The sequence below is a fragment of the Podarcis filfolensis genome (genome assembly GCF_964270895.1).
Source record: "Podarcis filfolensis genome assembly, chromosome: 4".
Lineage (NCBI taxonomy): Eukaryota > Metazoa > Chordata > Lepidosauria > Squamata > Lacertidae > Podarcis > Podarcis filfolensis.
In genome coordinates, this window is record NC_139607.1 from 27,473,225 (window position 1) to 27,498,715 (window position 25,491).

The following is a 25,491-nucleotide window of genomic DNA, read 5'->3' on the forward strand; positions in this document are numbered from 1 at the left end:
CTGGTGTATGTGTTCAAATCACCATCCTCACACTTTTGATGGTTTGTTTTTTCCCCAAGCAGGAGCTGCAAATTGAACTGTAAATATTCTGAAAATAATTTAAGGATCTAGATGGATGTCTGCAATGCGAGGAATGGGGGTTTCCCCTCAGACTGTTATCATGCACTGGCTTTCTTGCTAGTGTACAGATCATATACTTGACTTGGCACGGCGTAACGCAGCATTACCTCTGCCAGTTTTGCCAAGTTGCAAAGAGCCGCTGAGGTCAGGAAGGGCTCATGGAACTGTGAAAAAACCACAAATGCTGGATCTTTTTTCCAGGAAAGTTTAGAAATAGGCATAGCATTCTTTTTGAAAACAAACTGGAATGTTCCAAGAAAAAATAAAAAGAAGACTTCAAGGCTCTCCAGTCCCTGGAAGCAAAGCTCTGCAAACTAACTGCATCCAGCTTCAGTTTCCTTGTTGCAGTCTCTGTGTGTAGTCTCTACACCATAGAGCCTCTTACTTTTCATACTGCCGTGTGACCTAGTTTCTCTCTCCAATGCATAACATTCCCAAGACATTTCCTAGAATAGACCCCCTAGGTCCAGACATGTGAAATTGCTGGTGTCTTGTAGTGAATCCTATGAAGTTGACAGCATCCCTTCACAGAGGCTGCTCCTGCAAATCACACCAAGGAGAATTTTCCTGGTGTAAACACCTTCCTGAGCTATCCTATGGTTGCTAAATGGAGCATTGATGGTGGTGGCCCCAGGATGTCAGTCTAATCCTCAGGAACAATTTTAACAGACTGATACTGACGGGGCTCAGGCCAGATGTGCAGAGAAATGAATAAAATTTAAAAGATAGGCATTCATAAATATGCCTTATGTGCACCATTCAAATAAATCTGGAAATAAATTGGGGAGGAAAGAGATCTCTGCAGTAGAGCCACATGATTTGCATGCAACACGTTCTAGGTTCAGTCCCTAGGCATCTAGACAGCAGGTGATGGTTGCATTTGTGTAGATTAAGAGCTGGGCTGGTCAGTGCCATGATTTGAACAACTTCAAGAGCAATGAGACCCAAGTATTACAGAATGCAACCCTTTGCAAGAAAATTTGGGTGTGGATTTTTTTTGCGGCTTACATTTGGAATAACTGGATCAAGTTCACATATAGCACCAAGCCATGATTTGGTGCTACATAGCTGAGCACTGGGCTCATATACTTTTGCTTCCTCTCTCTCTTCCTGCCTCTTAATTTGTGACTTGCTGGTTTGCAGCAAAGCATGATTTTGCCAGTACATCCAAACTGGAAAACTCTGCAGGTTGGACCAAAACATTTTGCTGCCTGAGGTAAAGGACAAGATCATGCCTCCTCCCATTACATCTTCAAAGTCTGTCCTGACTGGTAGTTGAATCTTACTTCAACACTGGTAACAGGGCAGCATGTCACTGCATCTGAGGGCAGCAGTCTAGCTTAAGAGGTGCAAGACAGACAAGGCAGCACACTTGGCTTGTCTACTCCTCACTTGTTAGCATCTATCACCTGAGGTGGTGGTTTCATACTGCCTAATGGTAGAGTCGGTCCTGAAACTATGGCTTGGGTTTGCCCGGAAAACAAAGATCAAACCAGGGTTTGATTCGGATTTACAACCTTGGTTTGATTATGCAAACCATAATTTGCTGGTTCCAATGTAAGGGCAAACAATGGTTTGCCACAAATAAGGAATGCAACCGAGAAGCATGTGAGCAAAAATCCTGGCCCCGTATCACCATAGAATGGTTTGCTGTTTCATGCACAACAGGCTGACCCATTGGGCCTTTGACTCTTATTTTTTCAATCTCTATTGCTCTCCATTCAATTAAAAAAAGAACCACACGTATTCATTTGGGTTACATTAATGGTTATTTTATTTAAAGGATGAGAAACACAGTAATTGCAGTTCATTTGTACTCATAATAACCACTGATGTTTTTTCAAAATTGTATGTTAACATCCATGTGTAACAAAAACCATTTTTTTTCTGAACTGTGCAAAGTACAAAGGGTTTGTTCAGTTAGCAGAAACCTTCTCCAGTACAACAAACCTGGCATTTTACAAAACAAGGCTGCCAGGACAATTCTGTTCATTTGCTGTCTTAGGAAACGCACACATGCGTGTGACACACTCCCCCCTCCCTCCCCATACTTCCTGTCCTTTGAATGCCGTTTATCAACATGGACCACCGGAAGAGCTAATACTTTCCACACAGAGGTCACTATCCAGAATCCCTGCCTTGTCTTTTGCATTCTGTGTTTGTGCTACATACGTGAAACTGATCCACTACTACAGGAGACTGCTCCAAGCTACCATGATAGATGAGAACTAAGATCCGTTGTTCAAATGTTGTTGGAGCTTCAAACAGTCAAAGAAATTCTTAATCCTCAGAGGAAATGCGAGCGATGGGTTTTTAAGCATCAAATGCTGGGATTGGAGTGAATGTGGGGGCACCAGTCGCGGAGCTTCATGCTCCAGCACCGGGGGGCGGAGAGCAGGCAGGGGCATGGCTGGCGTGCACCCCGGGGGGTGGCGCACATCCTGGGGGCATGGTGCGCTGCCTGAGGGGGCGTAGCGCCCTGCGCGGGCAGGGGGGCAGCTGCGATGGCACCCCACTGGGATCGTGCTGCTGGGGGCAGTGCGCTCTCCCTGCCCCCCTCTTCCTCCGCCAGTGGGTGGCACAACCTTTAAAAATACTGAATTCAGAAAAGATGTGTTTGCAAATTGTTGCGTTTTGTCCTAGTGGAGTTTGTGGAATATGGATTAACACCTTCATACAGAGATGTGCAAAAGCTTTTTGGCAAAACAACAGTGGCTATAATATCCCTGCCAAAGGGTCATGATTCCTTGGTGCTGCTGTTGCGTGAATGGCTGGCTGAATACACTATGCAAGAGCTAAGATCTATATTCTGAGCACAGCAAAGAAACCAATTCTAGATAAGAGGTGGCCTTGTTTATCAAAGAACAAGCAACTTTAGATGCATGCATGGACATCTGTGTGCCTAGGAAGATTTGCGCCTTTTTTCTTTGAACAGCAACCCTACCCCAATAAATTGCCTTTGATGCTCCCCTCGGTTTCAAAAGTGGTTTACCATACAGCACTGGGCAGGGGGATTTGTTCAGGAAACATCTCTGAAGCCGCCTTAGATACGTGGAACTAGTTGTGTGGTTATTTGAATCCTGGTCTTCCATCTACAGCTGAAGTACACAATGCTCACATCTGACTTACTCGTGCAAAACTCTTTTGACACTATGTACGAGGGGCTGTCACAGCTATGGCAAACAGCCACCATTTTTGGTCCACTGTAGAGAACCTTCAGTATTAAGCATATAATTATGTGCACTGTCCTGAACTGTTTGAGATTTAATTTTTAAAAAACAAACAAACATGTATCATAGGAAGTGGGAGAATGCACTGTCTTTAATCCCTTTTTACTTGTGAAAGGAATGTTTCCTTGCTCAAACTACAGAAGCACCAACATGGATTTGGTCCAAACAATTGGTTGCAATAATTCCAAAGCAAATCAGAATAGAAACCATCTTCTTCTGCCCATTCCCTTCCATCTTTTCTCAGTTCTGAATACAGATGCTGGTGAAGAAAACACTCCATCATCTCAGGTTCCCAGCTAGAGGAAGTTCTGAATTTCCACCACCCTTTTCCCAGGGGGGAAAATGACACCGGCAGGCCACAGATATTCTCACACTTGAAGTCAAAAGTCACAATTGACCAGGGCATGCTACAGCTATATTTAAGGGTAACAGACACGTTACACTCTAACACATGTAAAAGTACTGTAGTTCATTTTTTTAAAAACCAGCAAAGCCACTTCCGAGATGTGGGGATTTCGAGCAATGAAGTGGCAGAGAAGGGAGCACCCATCCCATCCTTATGCCGTCCACTGTATTCCCTCTCCAAATCACATTCCGAAGCAGGTCTTCCCTGAATGTGTCAAAGATGCATGCAAAAACATGGTTGGAATCCCGTATTGGGCAGGGAGCCATTGGGAACAAAACATCAGGCAGGGGAAGGGTTAAGTTGCACGCCCCACCTATTTCCTCCCTCTAACTGCCCCTCCTGAAACAGCTAGTTTTGCTTTCATTTTTTAAAAAAATACACAAATGGCATCATGGCACTCTTACATGTTTTGGTGTGCAATACACAGTTTGCCCCCCCCCCGAGTATTTTGAAGTTTAAGGTGGAACTTAAGCACGTACCCAAACATCTTCTAGGGAAAACAAAATTTAAAAGTGTTAAGCTTTGCCTTGATTGTGTCATTTGTTTTTAAATGATGAGAAGAGGTAGATGGGAAGGAGGGAACATCACTCTGTGCCTAGAATGAGCTGGCCAAAGTGTGCGCTTCAGGACAATTCATGAGAAGGCGGACTCTGGCCAGACCAGTGCCTAAATCAGGAGAAGACAGGAAGTGCAGATAGTGGTATGTGTGTGTGTTGGTGTAATAATCGAAACGGGCTTGAGAAACAAGTGATAGCTGGAAATAAGGGCATGCTAATATCCTCGGGTAAACTCCCCTTTGGAGAAGCACAGGTGAGCCTTAGTCTCCTGTAGAACTGGGGTGGCTAATGCCCGGTCTGGGGCCTCACCTGGCCTGCCCTCAAGCCCCTCCAAGTTTGGTAGCAGTGGCAAAAGAAACAACCATAAAAGTCGACACAGCCCTGGGAGGGGTTGGAGAGATTTAGTAATGCATGCGGCCCAGCCAATCTGACAGGGACGCAAATTGGCTCCCTGTCCAGTCATCAGAAGGATGATTTGATGAGCAGGAAGGTGGGAATACCTCCCTTGTCAGCTGATCTGCTGTGGGAGGAGGCAGTGTGCCCGTGTGAGAGTGTGGGGTGGCCACACCACTGGGTGCCACAGGGCTGGCTGAGGGAGATTACAATCTTTGAGCCAAATAGGTTTAGGCATGTCTGTTCTAGGGTAACTCTAGCTAAAGCTAGATGTAGTACCTAAAGGATCCCACAGAAGATGGGAAGTAACCTGAGTAACAGCTGAAATGTTTTTGAACTCACTTGTACTACTTCCACATATCCTCTTTTTAATCTTTGTATGCCACAGACTCCCTGGCGAATGAAATACATGTTGTTTGTATTGTTGTACCAGCTTTTCTATATATAAGAGAGAGATTATCTGAATATTTCCATCACTGAATATGGCTTCCTAGAATATAGCTAGCACCCCATAATTATTTGTGCATGAGTATCTGCCCTCAGAACTAGTGTCATCAGAAATGGGTCTCATCTATCCACGTACCTGATGATTGTTTCAGCAAGTTTTAGGATTGGGCTGTTAGTCTGGCATGTTAAAATTAAGAGAGTAAAATAACATTACCCTACATTTTGAAGGAGCAACGGGCTATGTCTCTTGATTTCTGCCCATATCTTAGAATGAGAAGAGTGTAGCTTATGCAGGACAAAGTAATACATTACAACAATGGGAAGATTTTGGGTGGTGTTTCCAGTATACACTGCCTGAATTAAACCGAGCAAAAGACATTGCTAAAAATATCCTTCTGTCTCTTTGACAATTTTTTTTAACAGATGTCACCAGCTGATTTATGACAGGTTTATTTTCTTGCTTCCTATTTATTGCACCTTTAAGTTCTTGGTTGCCGGAAGCGTCTATTGCCTGAATATTTTATTATTATTATTATTATGTAGCTTGACCCAGGTTAGAAAACCAAACACTGTTCAGAACTATACATTTCTACAGAAACAAATCACATTTTGATAGTGGTAATTACAGCCATCTTCTCTCTGATGTTCAGAGACAGAGAGAAATAAGAATTCCAGCGTTCTGTGCTTGCAGGAACCTGCAGTGTTCTTTTTATTGCCATGTAGAAGTCAATTAAAATGAATCCTCCTGGAAAAGCTCCCAAATCTCCAGTAATTATCGCTGTCTAGACAGCGTACTATGCTTTGAAGAGGCTTCCGACACAATATATTTGTGTGTTAGGAACAGGCCACTGTATATTTAGTGATTCTTAAGATTCCGACTCCCCTCTGGTTGCACGGAGCAAGCAATAGAAAGGTTTTGATCTTTAGGAGCCTGACATTAGCGACAATAAAGGATACAAAAATACACATAGGAGTATCTTCTAATACAACAGATGATAAATGAATGTGTAGGTATCTGAGCTAACCAATGGAATTTCATTCAGTCAATGAATAATGGGTTCAATCCAAAGGTGCCCTTCTGGGTGTGGAGCGGGGCTTCCTCTCACAGCACAGCTGTTTTACAGCTCATGCAATAGCCTTGCATAAATCCACAGATGTTCTCCTGCAGTTGAAAGCACGAGTGCTGCTGTGGAGAATGCCTATTATAGCACTGTGTGATCTCTTTCGTAAGGGTTTGCTGAATGCCACTAGCAAGCTGTTTTCCTTCCACCCATGCGTCTTTGGATCGAATTCAATCGCTTTGCCTATTTGCCATCTCTTACTTCTTCTTTTTTGTCACACTCTATAGCAGTTGCTGACCAGAATCCAGAGATTTGCTTTCCACAAGCAGATCAAGGTAATATTCCTTGTGAAACCAGCTCACGCGAGGTGCATTCAGAGAACACTTTCCCCATGTGGAAGCCAGTTTCACGAAGCTACTTGTACGCGTAGCTTGTGCAAAGCCTTGCACATAGAGCAGGGGCCCCCAAATGTCCCCCCATGGACCACTTGAAATTGCCACTTGACGATTTCTCTGCCTCTTGTAGCAATTGCAGTGCATTGTACTAGATGCTGTATGATTTTTTTAATTGCATTGTTATTGCTTCTTTTATTTTGTATTACAATTTGAGTTCCATAGAATATAAGACATAAAAGCAATAAAATACAATTAAAAATAAATAGGTCAATTTAATGCAACGGATATGGGATCTTCCATCTTCATCCATAGACACGTGCTGGACCAACTGAATGAAACTCATGGAGTACAGGTAGTATATACAGTGGTACCTCAGGTTACAATACACTTCAGGTTACATGCGCTTCAGGTTACAGACTCCGCTAACCCAGAAATAGTGCTTCAGGTTAAGAACTTTGCTTCAGGATGAGAACAGAAATCGGGCTCCGGCGGCACAGCAGCAGCGGGAGGCCCCATTAGCTAAAGTGGTGCTTCAGGTTAAGAACAGTTTCAGGTTAAGAACGGACCTCCGGAACGAATTAAGTACTTAACCCGAGGTACCACTGTAGACCAGTTTGGGAACTCCTGATGCAGAGAGTTTCACAAGGATTTCTTCTGCTTGTGGTCCTATCTGTATCCTGGTCCCAGTTGCTTCAGTGTCAGTAGCAGGTATGGCAACTGTAAGATCTTTTACATACTTGAGAACAATTTTTTAATTTGATATGCCAAATCAAGTATTTCTTAACTGAAAAGTAGCGCCGTTATGTATGCGAAGTAGGACTTTCCTTATCTATATGGAGTTTGCAATGTATAACATTTCTTGCATTAGAAAAGTATATTGTATAAAAGCTCTCTTATCTGAAATACATTAAAGCAACAATCAAAATTAAAATGCTGCAAAGAAAAGAAAAAGTAATGGCTAACCAAAACGTCATGTTGTTGATGATAGTCAGTCCAGCATATCAGATTGTTGGCTCTTCGTATGAAATCTTTGATGCGCTATTAAGCTAGCTACAGGAGATGCAGTGACAAGAGAAAAAGTCTCAATGTGGTGTCCACACTGCTTGATGTGACTTTGTCATGCGGTCCATTGTCACACGTAGGATTTGGCTTTCAGAATGGGTTGGGAAGTCGTGGGAAAATGCACTTTTCCAGTGTTGACTCGCCTGACACTGGGAACGCTACTCTCAATATTTTTCTCGGGGTGCACGGTGTATGAAAAGGCCCTGACTAGTATTCTTAAGCAGAATATTTTGAGGTATCTATTAGAAAGGAATGCTGGCAATGTTTTGGACTCCCAAATTCTGTCTAGCCGAACAATGTGCAGATTTCAGCGGGTTCCGTTTCGCCCATGAGCTTCCTTTACCCCCACCTGGGAAAACAGACAAGTTCAAGAGTCCCCCTTGCACTCCTCTTGAAACTCAAGTCCCTCTTGCATAGGCCAGTAATAAGAACACTGCAGCACAGACAAATAAATTACAGCAATATAACAAGTTTCTTAAGCCCCCCCTTTTTCAAAACATACTTTATCATTTACACAAAGTGTGGCGGCTGGATTTTAGCTTAAGATACAACCCGAATGTGTGTCCTCTCAGTCTTCGACTCCGAGTGGAAGGCACGACTACAGCAATTCTGCTTGTATGTACCGTACGTGGGTTTGAAAGCACAGCAAGAGACCTCATCTCCTGGGCTGAATATCAAAGAGCCTGCGGAGTCTTTGGAAATAATAATTACAGTTCTTGTTATGGCAGTGGATATTAGGAAAGTTTCCCTTCACTCTTTCTTTTTTTTGTGCTATGGAATTTCCTGTGAAAGGTCCTTCGAGTCCAAAAAGCGTGGAGCTCAAGCCCTCAGAAGCTCTCCACAAAGCTCCCAGGAAAGAGGCCTGACCTGCCGTTCCTTTGCAACGTGCCTTTGTACCAGCCGTCCTCCCTTTTCTTGTGGACAAACACGATGTCGCCTTCTTTCAGTTCAATCTCGGCTTCGCTTTGTGGGGGATAGGGGACAACAACACGATACCTTTAAGAGACAGAAGGGTAGACCTTATTGCAGGTGGTGGTTCATATGCTCTACTTCTACTCCCTGGAAGGGTCAGAGATCTACATCTGGAACCAGCAACCGCATAAGCTGGTTGGGAAGGATGATGTGCAAAGTTCCCATGCCAGAAACTCTTACGCAATGCATATATTTATGTCAGTTTTGTCAATAAGCCGTCAAGAGTTACTAGGCTGCAGAATGCTTCACCAGCCTCTGGGGTGGTAGCAGAAAAGGGACAGGGAGGCACGTCCCTCCTTCAGCAGCCTGCTGCATTTTACTTATTTAGCATTTATGTTTATTATTGCCCCATAACATAGCTATCTGGATGCAGCTCAGAGACCATCATCTCTCAAGCAGCCTGCTTGGTTTCTTGCTCACAGGCCTGCATAGAATTCCTGGCCATCTGTAGCTACCAGGCAAATACACAAGCTGATTTACTGAGAGAGTATCTCTGTACCTTGCTTTTCAGCTAAGAGGATATATTTAAAATGTCACTGGCTTCTTTTGTTTATTATACTTGCATTTCACTGTTCCTTTAGCGGAGTGGCTGCCAGCATCTGATCATGGATCAGATGCATGACCCTTCCCTATCAGTGTAACATCATCGGTTAGCATAGGAGGGGGCACCATAACACTGTTGAGCATCATATTGTATCTGAAATGCCTGGAGAAAAGCTGTGTATTTTGACATGATTGCCCAACTGTGCAGAATATAGCGCTCATGAGTCGGGACGTAAGGAGGCAGTAGTCTTGTATTTCTTGCAAGCAGCCCTGTTTCTGTTCCGCTGCAGTTCACTTTCTGCCGAAAACGTTATTTGTCATGCTGTCTGCTGTGGTGAAATTATGTAATTTGTGCAATTGACACAAATTACATTGTTATTAAATTATTCCACCCCATTCATTTCATTGTGAAGGAAACTATGCAAATGGGGAACACCACACACACACACACACACACAATTACATATAATTTGTGGATAACAACAGTGAATACCAGTTGTATTCACTGGATTGATTTCTGTTCTGGACACGGGAGGTATAAGCAAACATTGGCAATTGCTGCTCTCGTTTCCATTTTTGACAGAATTCTCCAACATCCCTGCTCATGAGCGATCCAAAATAAGCTGGTCATCTTTCCCCCTCACCAGTAAATCAGGTTGTCACTTCCTCCAGGTGTGCCAATGCAAGTAATAGGGTTTGAAATGTGGACTACTGGCTAGCTATGGAGAAAGTCTATCATACTGCCATGGGCAGATCTGCTACACTTTGCAAAGCACTGCCAATCTCAGCCATTATGCAAATGAATGTTCACATTATTTTAGACATGCTGCTTCAGTGCTGACTAATTGCATTATTCAATTAGAGTAATTTTAGCTAAAATGATCCCAGGTTTCAAATCTTGCAACTGTGTACGAATGTGCATAATAGAATACGCAAAATAGGGCAGAGTTTATTGGACCACATCTTCCTGGTGAATGGAAATGCAACATTTTATTTTAATTCGAACTGTTCAAATTTAGGTGCATCGTAGTGGCAGAAGCATTCCGCATCTGCTCAAACTGTCCAACTGTAATTCAAAGCAGATGTGGAAAACCAGAGCTCATAACACAATAAATTGGTGTCTCTCCCACCCCAATTTACAAATGGCAAAACTCTAAAGGGCTACATAGTATCTAAAGGGAGACTATGTGTACATAAGCACATAGGGATTTGCTATCTGCCAAAACGTTTTCACGTATTTGAATTTTTTTTGCAAAATATAGCACGAATGGTGGGTCTTGGGTCTCCTGCTCCACTGATCAGCCAGACCAGGCAAATTCAGCATTATAAGGACCAGGAATATTAAGTAAATAACATTTCCTAGGCATTTCCTGACAGCTCTCGCAGTGATGAAACTGGATTATCTCAGTTGTGCTGATTACAGGAAGCAGGTGTTAAGAAAATAGAATTGGAATAAATTCAGGCTAGAATGTGCTACAGTGAAGGAAAATATGAGCCATTCCCTCCCTGGGCTTCATTATCTGATTAGTTTCATACACAATACCTTACAAAATGCACAGTCGGCTCTGAATTCCACTCCAAGCTGCAAACAATTAATCAGTGTGATTAATTCCTCTACCTTTTATTGCAATTAAAATTTAGCCCATTAATAGGTAGGAATGACAACAAGCAATGACCCCCAAGGCTTGGGAAGCCCCACAAAATGCACTGCAGTAATTAACAATTGTTTTCCTTCTTGCAAGGAGTGTTAGGTAGCTTCTTGCAATGGCTAGGTCAGGCATAGGCAAACTCGGCCCTCCAGCTGCTTTGGGACTACAATTCCCATCACCCCTGACCACTGGTCCTGTTAGCTAGGGATGATGGGATTTGTAGTCCCAAAACATCTGGAGGGCTGAGTTTGCCAATGCCTGGGCTAGGTGGTGGTGGGGTACTCAGATGGAGGGGTACAAATGGGGGGCTTAGGATACAAAATAAGTAAAAAAAATTAGTATCAGTCTGGAGGGGACTCCAATTTTGGGGGTTCACATTTAATGAAGCTGTGCCTACTGTGTTTTATTAGAGTTGCCTAACTCTCCCGTATTTTATATATTTGTGGGTGTCAAGCCACAAGTGCTGCATAAAATATGAATCTGTTCATCTGAACCCACCCATGCACTTTACTTCATCCATAGAACTGAACAAATTATGTATACAGTAAAATACAAACAAGCAAACATGTTGAGATGTGGAGATGAAAAAGTCAGTGTGTTGCCAGATGTGAAATGCAGCTTCACACATGTATTTTATTTTATTTTTAAAACTGTACTACTGAGCACTTGGGTGACCTAATGAGCACAAATGGATGTGGAATGAACTTCCAGACAAGTGTTTAATGTAGCTGCTCAAATGATCCAGGGCTAGGCATTACCCTTCCTAGTGTGCAAAGGTAATTAATATTCCTCATTTATAGGCATAAAGAACCATATGATCAGTTAAGGGGTGCAGATAAACCAGTGATATGGAAGTTAATTCATAAATCAATTAGAAAACCTTGCCTGCTGAGTATAATTAAGCTTATTTCAATTAGAGGTTATTCTCGGATTTAAGACTCTGGGAATCAAAACGCCTGAAAATCAGGATCTGAATTCTCAGCTACTACAAAGTGCAATTAGCACTATCTGTAATGTTTTAAGAGGCCCATCTGTATAACTCCATTTGCAGCTTATTGTGCAAACAATGAGAACACAGGCTGGCCTTCTGGCTTTGTGCATTTTCCATTCCACAGCTTCACAATCCTGCCCTTGCTTAACTTCCATTCTTGGGGCTAAGAGCGTAGCAGTATTTTTATCATGCCTGGTTAGAAGAAAAAATGTAAATTAATAGTAAGGCTAAATTTTCTGGGTTTTGGTGGAAATACAACAGTTGGCGTCATGGAGCAGGCTTCAATGCTTTCAAGTCTGGGCATGTTCCTACTGACTTGTCCTACCAGTAGCCAAATAAAGCAGCCTTGCTACTAAATCTGCTAGCCCTCGTGCCCAGACATTCTGACGTGAATTATGACACACAGAGAGAACCAATTTTTTTGTAAAATGGAAACAATTCTTATTTCCCACATATGCTTGGTTATTCAGAAGTCTGGTATAGGGTGGGGTTTTTTTCATGATCTCTGAGGGTTGAAAACTGAGTCTTTGCACTTAATAATGTGCATGCTTTTTAAAAATGCTAATAGCAGCCCTGGGAGTGGGGAGTGGCTAATTGGAATCACAGCAGGCAGGGAGTTAATGAAGTTATTGAATTTATTAATTGCTTCCCGTAATAGAATGTCCCAATGTGGTGTACAAGTATAAAATACAGGGATGCAAGAAAAATATAGGTAAAGGTAAAGGGTCCCCTGACCATTAGGTCCAGTCGTGGCCGACTCTGGGGTTGCAGTGCTCATCTCGCTTTATTGGCTGAGGGAGCCGGCGTACAGCTTCTGGGTCATGTGGCCAGCATGACTAAGCCGCTTCTGGCGAACCAGAGCAGCGCACGGAAACGCCATTTACCTTCCTGCCGGAGCGGTACTACTTGCACTTTGATGTGCTTTCGAACTGCTAGGTTGGCAGGAGAAGGGACCGAGCAACGGGAGCTCACCCTGTCACGGGGATTCGAACCGCCGATCGACCTTCTGATCGGCAAGCCCTAGGCTCTGTGGTTTACACCACAGCGCCGCCCATGTCCCAAATAAAAATATACAAACATATTAAAAGCAAGGGGGTGTGCCCCTGCTCTCTTCCCTTGCTGACTCTGCCTGCACCCAACCCATCCCTCACCAAAGTCACCCCTCCTCCGGATCTCACCAAAAGCAACCTTCCCCTCTCTCCTTAGATGTTCCAAAACCTCTAGAGTTTGCCTGGGCTGCCAACTTGCATGCTTAGGATGCTCAGTTGTCTGGTATGCCCGCTCACAAACTTGCTGGCCGGGGTTGCCTGCCTGCCTTTCCATCTCCATCCTCTCTGGCCTCCAATACTGCTGCAAGAGTCTAGCAGCTCTGACAGCCCAGTTTGCTGCCATGCTGCAGTTTGAAACGCCACCTGTCAGCAGCCATGTGAACTGCAGCATGACGACATTATTCCATTTTTATTTTATATATGAGAACATAAAGTGGGGGAGAAATCCAATCATTGGTGCTGCTCAAATGTGCTGGAAAACAAAAAATATCTTTGCCTGGCCCCAAAACAATGATGAAGTTGGTGCCAGGTAGACCTCAATGGGGAGAGCATTCCATTAGGGGTTTTTAAGCAGGGGCTGTATGGCCAACTCAGGGATGCTGTTGCAGCAGGTGTCCTGTGTTGGAAGGTGGTTTGGGCTAGATCACCTTTGAGGTCTCTGCCAACTCCATGATCTAGTTAGCTGATCTTCCCAGTTAATAGGAACCTTGTAATGAAATGAAAATGGTTCTGTACAAAATACTCTGCGTACGATGGCAGCTAACCCAAAATACAAGTAAACACGCTTAATTGGATGACATACCTTTCTCGGGACAATGGCTTAGGTTCTGGACGGATGGCTGCCATTGAAGGTGGAAGCTGCCTTATGGGAGAAGGAATAGGAAAATTCAAATCCAAAGAGCCCGTCTTTCTGTGCAGAGGCTCCATCTCCATTGCTCCTTGCATTTCACTTTCAATTGGGCATGAGCCTGCTCTCCCGTGGCTAGAGAGAGAGGATAGTTCAGGTCCCATAGCCCCCTGCAGCATCCCTTCCATCACTGCCAGAGGGTCATGTGTTGGGGACATTGACGGAGGAGAGCGGGATTTCTTTTTTGTGGATGCTCCTGCCAGAAGCTTCAGCAGACCACTTTTCTTTTCTTTCTGCATAGGAATCAAACAGAAGATTACAAGTGAGATGTTTCAATTACAGGTTTTTAGATGAATGCCAGCCATTTTGTAGGCACAGGGAAGTGAGCGTTGTTTGCAACTTATCTTTACTAAGAGAAGTTTTGTGTTGTAAAAGGTGAGGCACAGTGGAAGATATATTGAACTTCTGTTGTGACAAACATGATTGACTCATCCAGCAAGGGAAAAGTCAGCCTCTAAACAGCTGGAATTTGAAAAGGCAGTGTTATTTGATTCTACTCCTGGAGGAAACAGAGCAGTGTTTTGTCATTTCACGCTGGCAAATAAATTCTCGAGGACCTCAGTATGACAATAAATTGCTTCCTTCCTTTTGGCTGATTTGATTAATTCCCAGTGTTGGAGACCTTTGTGTTATCAGGACAAGAAGTCAACATGGGCTGCGCACATTTACATTTAAATGCTTACATTTAAAGCACGTGACTTTCACCAAAGAGTTCTGGGAACTGCGTTTTGTTAAAGGTGCCAGACTTGATGCTCTCTGAGGAATGACCTGCAGTTCCCACGATTCTTTGGAGGATGTCATGTTCTTTAATGTGTGGTGTGCACATAGCCATGTTCTTGTAAGGCATAATGCTCTCTCGTCAGGTTCTCTAAGCTGCAGCTAGGCTGAATTTTACATAGATGTTTATTTCATGTCTTCTCGCCCTTCCTCCAAGAGTTCAGGGTGTGCATATTCCACTCCCCTCCGTTTTATCCTCAAATCAAGCATATGAAGTCCTTCAGGTTTACCCATGCCCTTAGGTAAGATGTCAGGGTCATGAGGACACCTCTGCCCTATCCCATCTGCTGCTACTGTCCCAAACCTTTCGGTCAGGGCAGCCATTCAGTCTCTGAATGGGCTTTCTTTCAATTGCCATCATTAGAACCAGCGGCACCAGCTGCCACTTGCAGTTTTGCAACTAAAGCTTTTCTGTAGGATCAAAATTTCTGCAAGCGGAATGTTGCTGCATGTGCAAAGTCGTTAGGCACTGAGTGGGTTAATGATATAAATAGATAAATAAATGAAACTTTCGCTGGGGAGGAGGGGGAAATACAGCAGCATCTTAATACTCCGACAAAAGCAGCTGCCACGTAACTGAACAGAGTTTTTTGGGGGGTAAATGGTAAATTGCTCCCTTGGGGTTCGGTGCACAACAGTGTTTGGAAAAAGAATACTGATGAAGAAAGCTCCTGTTTTGTACAATGCTTGTAATACCATTTTTTGATGTGCATGTCTAAATCCATGCACTTGGATGATGACAGGAAAACGATAACTTTCATTAATCGGGTTGAAGTTTTAAAGCAAATTTTACAGGCATAAGTGAAGGAAAACTAAGGTGTCTTATTAGTACATACAGGTAGTGCCCATTCCTCCCATCCTAACTCAGATTACCATTTAAATCAACCCCCAAAAGGGGAAAGAAAGGTGAAAAAGAGAGAGAGGTGGGGCAGGTAAGGGCAATTCTGGGGACAGAGGAAGAGACGTGATGGGAAGAAACATAGGAGACCATCAAGCTTAGCGTGGTCTGCATCAGTGTTCTTCAGCCTTGGGACTTCAGACACTGTTGTACTACAACGCCCATCATCCCTGACAATTGGCTAAGCTGGCTATGGATAATGGGAGTTGTAGTCCCACAGCATCTGGGGACTGCATGTTGATGAACACTGGTCTGCATTAACCGGCAGCTGCTCTCCAGAGTTTCAGAGATGAGTAATTGAACCTGGGATATTTTGCAAGCATAGCATCAGCTGCTGAGCACAACACTTCAGCTCCACCCCCCAAAATTATGGGGTCCCTTAGAGCCTGATCTGCAATGATGCAATGCCATGCTGCTGGCTGCTGACAAAATATCCCCTCTCCCCACACAAACACCATTACTTGAGGCCAAGAAAGCACCTGGCTTTGCTGAAGTGTTCTGGAAAAGTTGCAATAGGTGTGCAAGCTGATCCAGCAGTTCCCAGCTAGGATCTGAAGTACCATGTTTTGACCAGTCAGGGGGCCACCATATCCACAAGCTCTTACCACTGGGTGATTTTGAACTTCTCCAGGGGTCAAAATATCCTTACAAATATGCTCCCACATGCCATGGAGATTACTGTTTTTGGGCGGGATAAATGCAGAACCTTGCCAATTCAGGCTGTGCAGTGTAAGATAATTTGGAGCTCTTGTGAAACAAATCCGTTGAACCAAAATATTGGACTTTTGGTGATGGGGGAAATGCACTAGAAACTGTGGGATAACATTGGCTTGATTTAGCACCCTCTAATAACCGCACAGACAAATCAGGATGAATGCTCATGAAATGTTCAATGCTATCTAATCTCTCTGCAAGCAAGTCAGGATGAATGCCCATTAAACAGGTTGCCTGGAAGTGACCCAAGTTTATATTAGGAACAAGGATAAAGAACCTACTCTTTCAATTACGATCACCTCTAGGGCATGTTCTCAATGAATGCTTACTACAGAACAAGGGTCAGCAGGGGGGCGGTCCATTGTCCTTCAGACCTTGCGGGGGGCCGGACTATATTTTTTTTTGGGGGGGGGGAAATGAACAAATTTCTATGCCCCACAAATAACCCAGAGATTCATTTTAAATAAAAGCACACATTCTACTCATGTAAAAACACGCTGATTCCCGGACCGTCTGTGGGCTGGATTTAGAAGGTAATTGGGCCGGATCTGGCCCCCCGGGCCTTAGTTTGCCTACCCATGCTATAGAAGAATAACTAGGGAGCATGTCAACCTGGGTGATTTCTCCCTTTCATAAATGATTTTGCGACGCCATCTTGAGAAAATGGTGTGGCCCATGTACCCCCACTTTCTAAATGCCATTAGAACATTTGCGGCAAAAAAAAAGGCATTGCAGAAGTTGTGAAGATGTTGAAAGAGATTTTTTAAACAGAAAGATGATGCAGATCAATTTAGTGTGATAAGGCTTCCAGCCTTTTAAGAACACACCCCTATGGATAGCTTTCATCCCACGCACGGTTTTCAAGCAGGCACAAGGACGTGTTTTCAAAAGAGTTCGCGCAACCATGTAATCAATTTTTACATTAATTAGGAAGTCTGTGTGAAACACTGCCGCCGTTTTTAAAGGCTGGGTGTGATATATTCAACGCTGAAGACATTCTGAGGTGTGCCAAGCTAACTTGAAATTTCTTGAGAAATTAATGAAACTTTAAAAGGCAGTCAAGGAAACAGGAAAAGAAAGAATGTGTTTTAAGGAAGCAGGAAAAGGCTATCACAAGTGGGCTTCAACCCTGCTTCAATAAATAAGGTTTTCTAGCTAACTTGTATGAAATGAACACTGGGTTAGAATATTGACTAGTACTCTCAAATTCTCACGTTTTCTTTATGGAGGAAAAGGGCCGCTGGGATTTAAACACCCACACACAGAGAATTTTTTTTTGCTAATGTGCTGAATATTCTGGAAATCTAATGAAATATTCAATGACGAAATGCAGCTTGCAGCTTGATAATACTTTTATTTTACACTTACATTAGCTCAACTTCCTGGCTTTTACCAGAGGCAGATTTTCTTTTTTAAAAACAAAACAGATAAACCCACGCAGCTTTACATTCTTTAATCTCCTTAAGTGACAGAAACTTGTTATGTGTAATTCTAAAGAAAAAAAAGAAACACCTGAGATCTAGATTTCTGTAGGTGGTCTTCATTTTATTTTTTAAAAAACTCGCTTGGCTAATGCAATAGTAGCAAGCATTTTCTTCCCCTCAAGCTCCTCACCTAACCAACTCTCACAAATTCACAAAGCTTCAGGCTATACTCTTCTTGGGTAGTCAGTACCAAAATTCCCTTTAACTATCACCCTCAACTATATTATAGTGAGCATGAAGTGTGTCTGGCTTTGCTGAAAAAGTAAATGAAACAAGGTTTTCTGAGTTACTCCAGAGAGATTTATAAGCAAGCTAACTGCTCGAAGATCACTGAAAAGCCAGACAATTTGTCACTACTGCCACCATTTTTCAAACCAGTATGCAACAGAAATATTTGCACAACAGTTGCACAACAAAAGCGGGCCCTGTCCACTTGAGAGGACGCTTCAGCCAATCCTGGCTCTCAGATGAAAATACGCATCTTTTCAAGCCCATTTGTCACATTGCTTTTCAGTGCACTGTGTGAATGTAATCAGGAGTAAACAGAGAACTGTGAGCTCTACCACAATTTCTACTTACAGTTTTCGAATTAATGCATCTTGCCAGATCTGCTAGCTGTCTTCTTCAGTGAGAAGCAACAAAGGAGGGTGAGAAAGGATGAGCACAAGGCAAGATCTGCCTCTCCAGATTTGTCTTTTCTCATAGAGCTCTGATTCATTTGGGGAACTGAGGCCTTCTCCAGCCCAGTCCCTGTTTCTTGATAGGAATACAACATGACTACCTTTGAATGTGACTTGGAAACTATAATGAATCCAGAACACAGCTGCTAAACTGGTGACTGGGAGTGGCTGCCAGGACCACAGAACATTGGTCCTAAAAGATCTACATTGGCTCCCAGTATATTTCTGAGCACAATTCCAAGTGTTGGTGTTGACCTTTAAAGCCTTTGGCCCTGTGTACCTGAAGGAGCGTCTCTGCCCCTATTGTTCAGCCCAGGCACTGAATTCCAGCTCCAAGGGCCTTCTGGCAGTTCCCTCACTGTGAGAAGTGAAATTACAGGGAACCAGACAGAAGGCATTTTCGGCAGTCGCCCTGCAGAATGCCCTCCCGGCAGATGTCAAAGAGTTAAACAGCTATATAATTTTTTGTAGACATCTGAAGGCAGCTCTTGTTTCGGGAAGCTTTTAATGTTTGATGCTGTATTTGTGTTGGAAGCTGCCCAGAGTGGCTGAGGCAATCCAATCAGATGCGTGGGGTATAAGAAATAAATTATTATTATTATTATGGTGATGATACCATGGGGCTCTCATTTTGATATCAAGGTACTGAGTGGTGTGGCAAGTGACCTGGGGCTTAAATGCTTGATGGGAGCTCCTCTCTCTCAGTCTGCGCAGGCCCTATAATCTGCAGAAGGAGACTTGTTATATGGTGGCTTGGGACAGGGTCTTCTTTGTGGTAGTTGCAGAGTTGTTATGAGGATAAAATGGAAAGTGGGGAACCATGTAGGCCACCTTGAGTCTCCTGGAGGAAAGGTGAGCTATAAATGTAATAATAAATTGAAGAGAGAAAAATGACGTTTGTTTTACAGCAAGGCCAACAGGCTTGATAAAATAATTAATACATGTTGTACATACATTTCAGGGACCAGCACTCCTTGCTCTAACCCAGGAGGCAAGTCTGTGATCTATGTTCATCACTAATCTAGACCACATTTCTGCACCGATGATGACGATGTTGATGCAGTATCTACTGGTAAGTGTCCAGTTCTTTGATTAGAAATTTGAACACATTTTGGAGAATATTTGGCTAAGCTGTAAAATGAACTTGCATTCACCTTTGAAAAAGCTAATGTGATCATTGCATATATACATCTGTTTTGATACGTGTTGCTAGGAAGCAGCAGCGACAGAGCACATCTTTTGGCTCGTGTGTACAACGGCCACAATGTAAGGTTAATTTAAGTTCACTGAAATCAATAGGCTTAGTCCCTAGTTACTGTTGTTGCAGTGATATCCCATCTTTCCTGCAAGGGGCTTAAAGTGGCATACATCGTCACAACGACCCTGTGAGGATTAGGCTAAGAGACAGTGACTGGCCCAACCAATGAGCTTTGTGGCTAAGTGGGGATTTGAACCCAACACTCTATAACCACTGTACCAGACCGGCTCACACCGATTTAAGCTTGTCCACACAGAATGTGGTCCAAATGTACATGAAGTGAAAAAGATGTGTGTACGTAATTGTTACACAGAATGATCTATATTCAGATCACATGCTTCTTCCGACCTGGAAGTGCTTTCTACGTAGGAATTGTGTAACATGCCAATTGGCCTTAAATAACAGCAAACTCAACCCCCAAATATTTTTGCTTCACATTTTTTAAGCTTCGTTTTTTGAATGTGCTGGACTACTTTGGGTGGAAACTGGGAAAATTTCAGTGTGATCACTTAGGAGGAACCTTCTGAACATTTACTTTCTGAGAGTTGCTTGGCAGTTGATTCAAAGTGTGTGGATACACCGCTGAACAACATAAATGTTTAAGAGAAGTCCTTTTTTGAACAATGCCATATTGAATTTCTAAAAGAGATGAAACCAACAAAGGGGAGAAATCTGCTGTATTATAGAATCTGAAGCAAACTATGCTTTGACAGCTGGGGTTAATGCGTTTGGCTGGGTTAATTGCCAGCCTGAGAAATATTCATTAGCTGAGTGCCAGCTTTCTGTCCTTATGCTCTAATGCAGAGTAAGGAAAGGGTGGGGAAGATGCTAAATATGAGCTAGATGCTCTAAGATAAGTGTTTTATTATCAGATAGCTCCATGACTATGGAACAAAAGAGACAGCTCTATGCACAACCCAAGTGGGAGTACTGGCGTTAAGGTCAAGTGTTTCAAACTATATGGATTGTTGAAGCATTATCAGAGTTCAAGGACTGATTCCACCTTGGCAAAAATAAGGGGCAAAACAAAGTAGGTGATAGATGTGGACCTGGGGGGACTCTTAAGGATCAGTTATAGAGGCCTGGAGAGGCTGCATGTGGTGGTTCCTTATTCTTATCTAGTGGGCTTCTCTCTGCCCCACTTTGGCAAGGTTTTCATCTTGTTCCCCATAAAAATGCACCCTTGGAGGTGTTTGAATGAACCTTCAGTGCGTACCCAACCAGCCCTCAACTTTCACCAGTTCTTGGCCCTGCCTTGTCTGCACCATAGGCTAAAGTACACCCAGTGTAGTGCAGACCAGAAAATATGTCTGGCAGTACTGGCACTTTCCTCCCACTCCCCAATGTTGGAGACGGCCCAACTTTCAGCCCTGTCCTGCAGGCAACTTACGCCAACCCACGCACTTCTTGCTTAATGCACCAAACATGACTTTCTCTCTCTATCTATCTATCTATCTATCTATCTATCTATCTATCTAGAGTTATATTCAGTGTGGTAGATTGCACCCACAACTGCATACAATATTAAAAGCTGACTTAAAACAATCATTACTAAAACATAGTGCAAAAACAGATCAAACAAATAATATTAATAATAACAATAATAATTTTATTATTTATATCCCGCCCATCTGGCTGGGTTTCCCCATGTTAAATCCAAGCAAAATCAGCCCATAGCAAATACCTTGAAAAAAACCATCAGGGAGGGAACCAGGAACTTCCCCTCTAGGAAGTGCATTCCTCAGTGTGAGTGACACCAAAAAGAAAGCCTGGCTCTGTGCCCTAACTGGAGGGGAAGGTGGGATGCAGAGAACAGCTTCCCATGCAGATCAGGGAAGTTCATGCAGGACAATTTGTTCCCTAAAGTTTGACCAGGTGCAGCCAAGTCCACATATTGCAGACTACAAGTCCCATAACACCTGGTCATTGCCCTTGCTGCCTGAGGAAGGTGGGATCTGTAGTCCAGACATCTAGAGGGCACACTGTTATCTATCCCTGATTTAAGAGTGTTTAAGGCTTCATACAATGTTCACTTTTCCATTGTTTTTAAAAAAGATGTACTTTCATGAAGCCTTGGCAGTTTTTTCAACAAAGGCTGATCCAGAAGAACATAATCGGATTTTATTTTATTTTTGTATAGTGGGGGGTGCAATCAAACATGGCTTGATATTGCTAACAGGTTTTCTTTTACTTATCAGATTTCCCCCAGAAACTGTAAATCTGGATTAAATGAGGAACTTGCATGCATGAGAAGCAGTGGTCAACAACTCTCTGGAAGGATCCTTGGGAACCAAAGAGCAAATACAAGAAAGAGAGAGGATTTTCCAGACACCTGCCAGGCTTCTGACAGACTACATGATCATTTCACAGCCGAGATGGAGTGGGGGAGGCTGGGGATCATGTGTGCTGGAGACAACATCCTATGTGTTCGGAAAGGAAATCAAACTTCAGCAGTACGTAAGTTATACTTGAGCCTTTATCATTGCAATTCAAAACTTGGCAGGGTTGCATTTCTATAGTTAGAACAAATTAGAAATGAGAAGAGCCAGTGAGTGCAGCTGCATTCTGTTTTGTTATGCTTATTTTAAAATCTTCTGGATTTAAAATCCATATTGTGACTTCCTACAAGTACTAGTTCCAAAAAAGGGAAGAATTTTAATCAATGTGCTATCCAGCTTGAAACAATTCAAGGTTGTGCATACTATGTACTCATTTTTGTTTTAACCCTTACCAATGTTTACTGACTGACAGCTCAGTAAGGAAGTTTGCAGTGTACTACTGAAGGTACTTGTAGTATGCTTAAAGGTAAAGGTAAAGGGACCCCTGACCATTAGGCCCAGTCACGGACGACTCTGGGGTTGCGGCGCTCATCTCGCTTTATTGGCCAAGGGAGCCGGCGTACAGCTTCTGGGTCATGTGGCCGGCATGACTAAGCCACTTCTGGCAAACCAGAGCAGCGCACAGAAACGCTGTCTACCTTCCCGCCGGAGCGGTACCTTTTTATCTACTTGCACTTTGATGTGCTTTTGAACTGCTAGGTTGGCAGGAGCAGGGACCGAGCAATGGGAGCTCAACCTTCTGATTGGCAAGTCCTAGGCTCTGTGGTTTAACCCACAGCGCCACCCGCATCCCTTGTAGTATGCTTACAATTCACAATTAATGTGCTTTTCTGTTTAAGATGCTGTACGGGAGTGGGAATTTGAACATACTCTAATCATGTTACATAAAAGAGTTGGCCATTGCCAAATATTTCAGAAATAGAAATTCCTCTCTCCCTAGCAGTTATGTAGAGATAAAAGCACTTCTCTTCTTTTTGAACAAGCTTAGACAAGAGATAGTTGAAATACAGATGTTAACACTTAGTCAACTGTGTCTTCGGAATGATTTGTTCTTCTAATGCACAGACTATGGGTTACTCAATGATCATAGAAGTCTCTTGATTGAGTGAGCAATTTGGAGGACTTTAAAAAAATGTTTTGTGATGAAAGAAATAGTTCAGAATAATTCACATTTTGCTTCGGCAGAAAGGTTCAAGACAAGTGTCTAATCAGATTGTATGTTTCCACTGATTTCATTCTAGCGAATGAAAACAATGCAAAACTGGTTGAGCATACTACTGCTTATTATCAAATAACTTTCTATAGACAACCCTGTTACAGTTTTGAGCATTCAGTAAGGAATACTCGGATAGCTGAGAACATTCCATTTCATAGTGGAATAGGACAGCTAAATTTAAATGTATGGCAGCAGGCACTGCCCATGATTTTTATGCTCTCTAGGGCTGCAGTTTATTTTCTGTACTTTTTTTTTGAAGCCTTGTAAATATGTCCAGAAAAATGACTAGACCACATGTTGGTTGGTTTTTTACCAGCTTGCAAATAAGCTAGTAGCCTGTGTTTCCATGCTTGCTTCAGCAGAGGGGAAGCTTCCTCCTCCAGAGCCAGCAGAGAAATGAAGGATGCTTGCATTTTAGCAGTCCTGCCCCCACTCTCTGTAATTGTCCTCTATCTAGTAGGCCGGAGAAGTGGAGCAGAACTGAGGGGACCGGCTTCTGTTCCTCTGCAGCCAGTGCAGAGAGAAAGTGGGGGGTCAGAGGGGGAATGGAGAGATCAATCTATCCTCTATCAGCCCACTCACTTGTCTGCATGGTTGCTCTATGGGTGAATCTGCATGTTTAAGTTTCTTTCCATTTCTCAGTTTTTCACATCAGTGTGTTACTTTTTTAAAAAAATCATCATCAGAATTTTAGTGTGAATTTCTCCAAATATAGACATTTTTAACACACAGCACTTCCCCACTAAAATAATGCAGTTTTGAATATTTTCATCAACATATGTACTCTCTTGTTCACATTTTACCCTGGTAAAATGCATGTTTGTATACTACTTCACAGTACAGTTGCATTACAAAATTCAGAGAAGTGTGCATTTTAAAGGCTGGCTGCTTTCTGGTTCACAGATTTCTTCGGGAAGTGCAAATTATGCAAACTGAACTGAATTCCCTCTTGATCCCTACCTATGACTACCAGGCTAAAAGTTAAAGCCTTACATGGCTCAGGAACTCAATACCTTAAGGACCGCATCTCCCCATATGAACTGACCCAGACCCTGTGCTTTTCACCCAAGGCCTTTATGTCCTGCCTCCCCAATAACTTTATTTTATAGCTATACAAATGAATAAATATTGTACGGGTGGTGAGAGTTGAACTCCCTCCCCGAATCCTGGGAAAAACAACAACCAGTGCACCCATTCTCAATTTTTAAAACATGCTTGTCACCCATACCTTGTTTTCCATACACTGGGCAAGATGCATTATTACTGGTATTTAACATGATCCACCAGAGTAGGGAGATCTTCCCTTCAGCAACTGAGCACATCACCTGCATTACAGATCATTTTTAGGGACTTACACAATATAAGCCCCTGTACTTCTCCTAGCGGGTGGTGCTGTGGGTTAAACCACAGAGCCTAGGACTTGCTGATCAGAAGGTCGGTGGATCGAATCCCCGCGACGGGGTGAGCTCCTGTTGCTCAGTCCCTGCTCCTGCCAACCTAGCAGTTCGAAAACATGTCAAAGTGCAAGTAGATAAATAGGTACCGCTCCGGCGGGAAGGTAAATGACGTTTCCGTGCACTGCTCTGGTTCGCCAGAAGTGGCTTAGTCATGCTGGCCACATGACCTGGAAGCTGTACGCTGGCTCCCTTGGCCAATAAAGCGAGATGAGCGCCGAAACCCCAGAGTTGGTCACGACTGGACCTAATGGTCAGGGGTCCTTTACCTTTACTTGCTTCTCCTAGTTAGTAACAAGGAGGGTCACTACAGAAGTTGTGACCCAGGCCGAGAGACAGAAAAACTTGCATCAGAAGGGTGACTGAGAGCCAGACGCAGCCTCAGCCCCACATGGATCAATACATCTTTAAGGCCATATGGTAATTTGGCTCTACGTTAAGCTTTTTGCACAGATTTCACTGCTAACGTAGAACAAATGATAGTTTCAGATAGTTGGTTTTCAAATAGTTTGGGATACATTCCAGGCATCAAAAAGCAATAAAGATGCACTGTGGCTGATGATAAATTAACGAACTGTTCCCAGAAGCAACAACTTATCTTTCATTTTAGGAGCCACCGTGCTGGATGTTTTCGAGAAGTTTAATCAAAATTCTCATCAGAAACCAAATGAGGGGGTTCGTCAGAAAGAACAACCACCCAGTGTGATTTACTTCATCAGATTAAGCGACTGAGGCCACATCACTTCATTCATGTAATTAGTTTTATATGAGATGGCAAAAAGTAGCCACATTATTTACAAGGGAAAGTGGCATAAGAGTAATCAACTCATAAGAAATCATAGGGTATTTTGTAATTATCTTATCAGGCAATATTTAAGCTCGCTGGAAG

General features: G+C 43.0%; 2 protein-coding genes across 3 annotated transcripts in view; one reads left to right on the forward strand and one right to left on the reverse strand.

The window, feature by feature from the left end:
• The window catches only part of LOC310761251 (uncharacterized protein), a 29,965-nt gene that overhangs the window by 1,099 nt on the left and 3,375 nt on the right, over positions 1-25,491 (forward strand). The window contains exons 2-4 of the mRNA XM_083611159.1: positions 19,297-19,407; positions 21,792-22,050; positions 25,213-25,354. Of these exons, the coding sequence (XP_083467285.1) occupies positions 19,342-19,407; positions 21,792-22,050; positions 25,213-25,334 (447 nt within the window). The 5' untranslated portion in view covers positions 19,297-19,341 and the 3' untranslated portion in view covers positions 25,335-25,354. The remainder of the gene's footprint in view (positions 1-19,296; positions 19,408-21,791; positions 22,051-25,212; positions 25,355-25,491) is intronic.
• The window catches only part of SH3RF3 (SH3 domain containing ring finger 3), a 196,160-nt gene continuing 179,096 nt past the window's right edge, over positions 8,428-25,491 (reverse strand). For both annotated transcript variants that reach the window (XM_083610588.1, XM_083610587.1), the window contains 2 exons: positions 13,678-14,015; positions 8,428-8,667 (listed from right to left, as the gene is read on the reverse strand). In XM_083610588.1, the coding sequence (XP_083466714.1) occupies positions 8,499-8,667; positions 13,678-14,015 (507 nt within the window). In that variant the 3' untranslated portion in view covers positions 8,428-8,498. The remainder of the gene's footprint in view (positions 8,668-13,677; positions 14,016-25,491) is intronic.